The sequence below is a fragment of the Lactuca virosa genome, chromosome 6 (assembly GCF_052849685.1).
Source record: "Lactuca virosa cultivar CGN04683 chromosome 6, Lactuca_virosa_CGN04683_v6, whole genome shotgun sequence".
In the NCBI taxonomy this organism is placed as follows: domain Eukaryota; kingdom Viridiplantae; phylum Streptophyta; class Magnoliopsida; order Asterales; family Asteraceae; genus Lactuca; species Lactuca virosa.
Genome location: NC_136431.1, coordinates 37,927,659 through 37,935,648, shown reverse-complemented (window position 1 = coordinate 37,935,648; position 7,990 = coordinate 37,927,659). Strand labels below are relative to the sequence as shown.

General features: G+C 36.4%; 1 protein-coding gene across 1 annotated transcript; it reads left to right on the top strand.

Moving 5' to 3' along the window:
• Window positions 1–3,446: 3,446 nt before the first annotated feature.
• On the top strand, window positions 3,447–4,593 carry LOC145121450 (uncharacterized). Its single transcript, XM_079057198.1, has 2 exons — window positions 3,447–4,050; window positions 4,130–4,593. Exons 1-2 carry the CDS (start codon window positions 3,447–3,449, stop codon window positions 4,591–4,593), a joined length of 1,068 nt encoding a protein of 355 aa, XP_078913324.1.
• Window positions 4,594–7,990: the final 3,397 nt, after the last annotated feature.

Genomic DNA, 7,990 nt, shown 5'->3' with positions numbered 1-7,990 from the left:
TCACAACAATTGCATCATAGTAATCAAAGTAAACACAACCATTACATTGAATATATAAAAGGTATTTACATCTGTTTGATTCATATTCATATACATCAAAAGTAGCAAAATATAAAGACGTGACTCTATATGCTCCGTCTTCTCAAAAGCTGCGGGAGTACCTGTCTACTGATTTCCTGAGAATACAAGTTATTTTGAAATAGTAGATCAACACTTAAGCTAGTGAGTTCATAAGCGTTTTGATTTAGAAAAACAGGTTATGAGTTCGTTGACAAGTGTGTTATGTTTCTTCAGAAAAACCTTATAATTACTGATATAATGAAAGTTAAGATAAGTATGATAATACAAGTTCCTTCTATAATCTCTTAACTCATACTAGCTACGTGTAAACCAATATCGAACATACAGTTAATTGTATGGATCTACCCTAAGCCCACAACCAAACAAGGAACAGGAAATGGGGCGGAAACCACACATTCCACAGTCTATCGGATATTCTTCATACGTGACTCGGATGTATAAACTAAGGGATTATAGAATTAACAATGAATGTTCGATGGTTGAATGATAGTCTGATTGTTTGTAAAATACTGATGTTTGTCCGGGAAAATCCTATATTTTCCCCCTGAATGTATGTTGTCGCTTTAATTGTTCCATAACTGAAAAATACAAGTATTTCCATACTTATATTATTAAAGCATTGTTCATGAAAAGTATATTACTACGTAAATATATCGTTGCTATCTATTTGCGAGTTTTATGACCATACTAACTGATACGACGTGAATCGGACGCCAATATCCTTTATGACTTTGTCACCTGTAGACCTGCCGGTCCTACTGTAGCTAACGACAAGGTGCGGGATTGTCAGCAAGGTGCGGGACGCCAATATCCTTTATGACTTTGTCACCTTTATGACTTTATAAAACAGATACTTTCGTTCCTTAAACTATACACTATTTATATTTTATGTGCTTGAATATGTAAAACCGTGTATTGAAATCTCAAACTATACCTATTATAGTTTATATGTATATTATGTACTTGATTTGTGTATTGATCTGAAAATTTTACAATTATGCTTATAAGTTGAAAACGTCCCTTATGCTCAGCATGTTACAAAAGGGATAAAATACCTATAAATATTTTATAAAAATGTAGAAAACGTAAGGTTGTATCAATTGCATCAGTTTTAAGCGTGTTAAAGTCCTTTTTGTATAAATTCACAAAATCATTTGTGTTTGGCTTGTATTCTCCCCCTGAAAACATTAAAATCATAAAAGCATAGGGGTATGAACTCACTGTTAGTTGCGTGAAAACGTCGGACATCGAAACTGGGAGTGAAGACCCTCGGGTTGATGTACGCGGCACTTAACGGGATCCTAATAACAATTAAATACATATATGCATTTATTAGTGAAACCATTATTTATAGTGTTGGAAAAACACTTGCTTTTGGTTTAGGAATGTTACTGGGACTCGATTGAATAGGAGAAAGCGGGTTTTCAGCCAAGTTCACGACTTGGGAAGGTTTGCGGCCGTGAACTGTTCTCGGCCGTGAACAACCCCCTTGAATGGTTTACGGCCGTGAACGGTGTTCTTGAAGGAAATATGAATGTTTGAAGGGTTCACGGCCGTGAACAGATTGCGGTCCTTGAAGGTTTGAAGATTTGAAGGGTGTGCGGCTGTGAACTCAAGAACAACTATGTTTGAATCGACGAAAAGGCTGATGTTATATGCTCCAAAACGTGTTTTAAGGTGGATGGAGTGATAGATGAAGAGAAAACTTGAGAAATCTTGGGTTTTCGGGTGATGATTTTTAGAGAGAGAAAGGGTGTTTGCGGTCAGAAAAGTATAAATGATGGTAGCACACACATATATATAAGGGGGTGTATGGTCGGTGGTAGGATCCACCAACCGTGAACAGGTTGACGGCCGTGATCGGGTTCACGGCCATGAACACCAGTTAGGCCGATTTTTGTTGATTTTCGAAGTAACTCAGGTTTTCGCGTGATTTTGGTTCCGACTCATAAAAGAAAATTTCAATTATATAACTTAAATGATTTCCAAATCCATAGGAATTTGACGGAACTAAATAAAATTCGTAATTTATTTAACGGAAAACGGCTAACTTTAACGGAAATAGATTCGGGTTGTCACAATTAAGGAAAAGTATGGTGTGGAGTTGAATCAAAGACAATTGAAAAATGCCTATGACAACCTTAAAGCCAAATACACAGGATGGTTATACTTGAAAAACAAAATTGTCAACCTTTACAATCCACAAACAAATACTTTTAACTTAACAAATGAGGAGTGGGAGGACTTTAAAAAGGTATATATATATATATATATATATATATATATATATATATATATATATATATATATATATATATATATATATTAGACGTATTTTGTTTATATAGTTGCCATTTATTCTTATATTACTTTTGTTACATTGATTGGGTTTAGGGACATCCGAAAGCCGCTTCTTTGAAAACTGTCACATTATTGTTTCCAGAGCTTTGTGCAGAACTCTTTGATGGAAATAGTGCCTCTGGTAATCTCAGTTATGCCACATCCCAAACACCATCGGGACATGGATCATCTTCTTTCCATGTCGCACCACTATAGCTTATGGACGCCCCTTCCATTAACATAGATGAGGATGATTACTTTTCCAATCATACTAGTGAGCATTTTACTCAGCCATCACCTTTTGCTGCTTCACCCTCTGCTGATTCACCTTCTACTGCTTCACCTTCTAGTAACTCCAACAAAAGGGCTAAACACTCAACTCCTAGACCTCGACCCCCTAGTGCCTCACTTGATCCACCTTCTTGTGCCTCACCTAAAGCTTCTATTATTGTTGATGATTTAGCATTGGAGATGCAAAAAGCTCTACGCCATTTGACTCAAGGTTTGAGTCGCTCGAGCTAGGCCCAGTAGACCCTCTACGATTTGTTGCATATCATATTTTTGGAGGGACAATGAATATAAGAGAGATGTGGGTAAATTTTCCCAATAATCCACAGATATTAAAAGGATGGATCGAGATGATAGCTACAAGTTTAGGAGTTTTAAAGGATGGGAAGATTGTTCGTTGAATTTATATGTTTGAGTTGTTTAGGTTTTAATTGCATGTGTTGGAACTATGTGGTATTTGGTACTTGAATTTTATGTTACTTGTTACTTGAGATTTATGTTATTTGGTACTTAACTTTTATTTTATGTTATGTTATTTGGTACTTGAATCTTATGTTATGTTATTATGTTATGTTAGTTGGTTCTTGAGTTTTATTTTATGTTATTTGATACTTTTGTTGATTAATAGGTTCCTAATGGATCACGACAAAAAGATACTACTCATAATTCTATTGTACTTGTACGTCCGCTATTTTTGGAAGAGGGGTGTCAAACGAGTGCGGGACAACGATTCGGAAATGACGGGACATGAATTTACGTTAGAGTTACTTCACCGTAATCCTCTACAATGTGTTGAAGTGCTACGCATGTCCTGTGAATCATTTGTCCGACTATGTGCTCATTTTAGAGTAAACTACACGTTAAAGGATAGCAAACATGTATCGGTTGAGGAGAAGATGGCTTTGTTTTTGATGATGATCGGTCATAACCAACGTTATGTGATTATCAAGCGGAGATTTCAACACTCAAAGCAAACAATTCATAAGTTTTTTCATGAAGTGTTGGTCAAAATGTTGCTTTTCGCACATGACATTATAGTACCAACTTCTTTTAATCCGAATCCAAACATTCCGGGACAGAATAAGAGGCTACGACGGGTGTTCAAGGGAGCAGTTGGTGCACTTTATGACACTTTGATACATGTTGTTGTCCCTGCAAACAAACGAGATTTATATAGAAGTAGGGGAAAAGGCGATTGTTACCGAAACGTATTGGCAATATGTGACTTCAACATGATGTTTACGTTTGTTGTGGCCGGTTGGGAAGGGATAACACACGACTCTAGAATATTATCAGAAACATTAGCAAATCCACGTGCACCATTCCCGTTACCACCATCAGGTAAGTTTATGGTTATTTAAATAGTTTTATCTTAGTTTGAAAAAAGAAATGATTTTTATTTATTTATTCATTTTTACAGATAAATATTATATTTGTGATGCCGCCTATGCAAACATTCGAGGTTTTATGGCACCGTACCGTAATGTGAGGTATTGGCTTGGAGATTTCCATCGAAGACGTGCATTGATGAATAAAGAAAAATTTAACCATGCACATGCAAAACTTCGGAACGTCATTGAGCGTGCTTTTGGTGTCTTGAAAGCACGATTCCCTATATTGAAGAGGATGGCACCATTCTCGTTGGTTACACAACAAAACATTACCCTTGCATGTTTCGCGTTTCATAATTTTATAAGAATAGAGGGACTACGTGATGAGTATTTTGCACGATATGATGAACCAAATGTCTCAGTTCGGAATAACAATGCAGTCGTTGATGATGATGAAGATGAGATTCCAACACATAGTACTGCAGCGGACCGTGAATATATGACCCAGTTACAGGATGAAATTGCCGAGCAATTGATGCAAAATATCGAATGAGAATTATTAAAGTTTGGTTGTATGAACTTTATTACAAAATGTTATTGTAAGACTAATTTGGTTGTATGAAATTTATTTCAATGTTTTAAGACTATAATTATTAATTTTTTTGTGTTTAAAAACCATTTTCGGTTTATTAAATTAGTTTATTTTAATTTTTTAATGCCTGCAGCAGTCTGTAGATGTTAATAAAAACAAACACGCTTCTTATTACAGTCTGCAGCCGTTTGGTCCACCTCTTCTGCTGCAGAAGTTTGCAGAGGTGGTCCGCAAACTTTTAAAATTTTTGCTTCAGAAAAACTAACAGCACCTTAAATCACACAATCGCTTCTCGAGTTTAGATACACAATCGCTTACGCGTGTTCATGGCCCTATCCCATGCTTCATTTCCAACCTAAACTTTAAACTTTGTTTATTGATTTCTAAATTCTAACCCTTCAATTTATTTTCATTTTAAGATCTCAAAGCGGTCATAAAACTTATTCATTGGTCTAAACTTTAAGATATAATTTAAAGAAACTATAGACAATAAGGTTTAATAAGCGGTTAAGATTTTTTCATAACATTTAAAATTTAACACTTTAAATAAACAATAAACTACGAGGACTTGCTTTTCAATAAAAAAAGTTAAAACATATATGAGAGGTTATGGGTTCAAATCTCTTAGGTGACATAAATGGTATTTAAAAATAAGTTTAGATAGTTTGCCTTTAAAAAGAAAGTTTAATAACTTAATATCTTATTTATTCAATTCCTCGTTATCTAATGGTTATACCCTCATTTAGTAATAAATAACTTTTGTTAATTGACGATTTACTAGGATAAAGTCCGTAAGATATTTTTATTCGCTGATAAATTTAATTTTCTATTAAAAAGTTATTTCCAACTATGATGTCACATTTACACAATTTCAACCAAATGGCCTTTGACCTAGTGGTAAGGAGTGTCTCTCTCAAATGAGAGGTCGTGAGTTCAAGTCTCAGTATGAGACATACTGTAACGACCCAAAAATCAAGGGTAAAAATTTTATTTTTATTATAGTCAACACAGTTATATTCTAAATCCAAACATTCCAAAAACATGATTAATTAAAAACATTTATCAAAGTTCGTCCCAAAATCACATAATGAGGAAAACACGGGTGTGTGTGCTGCGATCAAGCTGTGCCCTTCCTTTCCAAAACAATGATACCTGAAACCATAAACAAAACTCTAAGCACGAAGCTTAGTGAGTTCCCCAGAGTATACACACATTCCACATAACCACATAATCCATGTTAGCTATAACAACTACATAAACCATATCAATCACATGAACCATATCAAACATATAGCCATGCGTATAAACATATAAGGATGACGTGGGCTCCTCCCAGGGTCTTACTCCATGATGTCATGGGCTCCCCCACATGGTCTTACACCTAAGTTCCACGGGCTCCCCCATGGTCTTTAGCTAAAAAGTCATGGGCTCCCCCACATGGTCTTACATCCAAGTGTCATGGGCTCCCCCATGGTCTTTACCTGAAAAGCCATGGGCTCCCCCACACGGTCTTACATCCAAGCTCCATGGGCTCCCCCCATGGTCTTCCATGCAAGTATCACAAAGACAACTAGCATACCACATATACATGCATACCAGACATATCAGTAGTGAATCTACAATAAACACTACAACTAACGGAATGGGCCGGCCTTGGTGCCTTAGACCCATTGCTATGGTGAGGAGACTTACCTGACACTTCTGAAGTCCCGCGGATAAAACTCCCATTGCTGGTTGACAGATTCCCGAACTGTCAACATCAAAATGATACTCAATTAATAATTGGGTCCCAATGCATAACCACAACTCTATACTTGGGGTAAGGAGACTGTCTTACTCCTAACCTAGTTTGGTCTAAAACCAAGGCCCAAACTCAAACTCTGAAGCCCAAAACCTAATAATCAATCAAGGCCCAACATATGGTCCAATTTTTTAAATTAGGCCCAAAACCTCTACATGGGCTTATCTTAAGGCCCAACCATTTATTTTAGTCCAAACACTTGACATTCTTATGGCCCAATATCTCATAATCATCAAGGCCCAATTATGGCCCAATTTTCTAAATTGGACCCAAGCCTTTCCAATGGGCCTTATCCTGAGGCCCAATAATTTCCTTAGTCCATAAGCATGTTCCCCATTTGGCCCACGAAGGCCCACAGCAAGTCAGTCAAGAAGTGACCCAATAAGAACCCACACCCAATTAGGGTCTTTCACATAAAATGATGATTAGGGTTAAGTGCTCCTACTTAACCCATTAAGGACTTAATCCAATAAGGACTTAATCCATTAACTGTTGGATTAGTGTCTAAGGCTGTAACTATATTTGGTAAGTACTTGACCCGGTTATGCATGGTCCTTTTGGGTTGCCTTCACCATAGCAACTTGACAGGATGATTTGTTAAGAGAGAAGAGATATTATTGTTAATATATTATGAGAATAATATATTAAAGAAATAATAGTGTTATTTAATTAATATAAGTCATATATTAATTGAGAATTAATTTGGTGACTTAAAGAGGTTAATTGAATAAAGGGGCTTAAACTGTCAAATGTGTGATAGTTGTATTTTGGGCTATGTATCCTTATGGATATTAGGGTGAACGAATTTTAGGGGCTTGGGAACCTTAATTTCGTCCAAGCCTATAATCTAGAAGGATCTTGGATTGCTTAGGGCCTAAGTCATTCAATTAGGGTTAAAGGTGAAACCCTAGTAGCTCATAGTATAAATAGGTCCTATGGGGTGGGGAAATCGGCCACTCTATCATTGAAGAAACCATAGAGCCGATTTCCATCCTCTCTCCTCTCTCTCAAGATCATCTTCTTGCTATTTGGTGTTTGTAAGCCATTAGAGGAGTGACAATTGTGACTCTAAGCTCCAAGAAGAAGAAGTATCAAGCAAGTAATTCAAGGTATTCTTTCAGATCTGATTTCATATGATTAGATTCAATATATTACATTAGATCTAGTATTACAAGTCTTGGATTCAATGCATGTTCAATTAGAGAAACCTAGATCCAAGCAATTAGGGTTTGCATGTGCACATAGGAAAGTTCTTATGGCTCAAACCCATCAGTGGTATCAGAGCTTTGATTGATTTCTATTGAATTGATGCATTGGTTGATTGCTTGTTGCTTGAAAAATTCGATTTTGTGATTCTGACTGCTGTACTCGGCGAGTTCCACTGTGGACTCGGCGAGTAGCTCCAACTCGGCGAGTCCATAGAGGTACTCGGCGAGTTCGAGCGTCAGAAGGAGGAAGTTTCGGGATTTCTTGCTGTTTTACTTGAGGATACTTGCCTTAACTGTTTTGGGTCATTAAAATCCGATTTTAATCATATATATGAGTATATTCTTGACC

What these genes read in the sequence shown, in the direction of transcription:
- LOC145121450 (XM_079057198.1), top strand. Translation starts at nt 3,447, where the DNA reads ATGACGGGACATGAATTTACGTTAGAGTTACTTCACCGTAATCCTCTA. An exon ending in ATTCCCGTTACCACCATCAG is followed by an intron (nt 4,051 to 4,129) that starts GTAAGTTTATGG and finishes TCATTTTTACAG; the next exon opens with ATAAATATTATATTTGTGAT.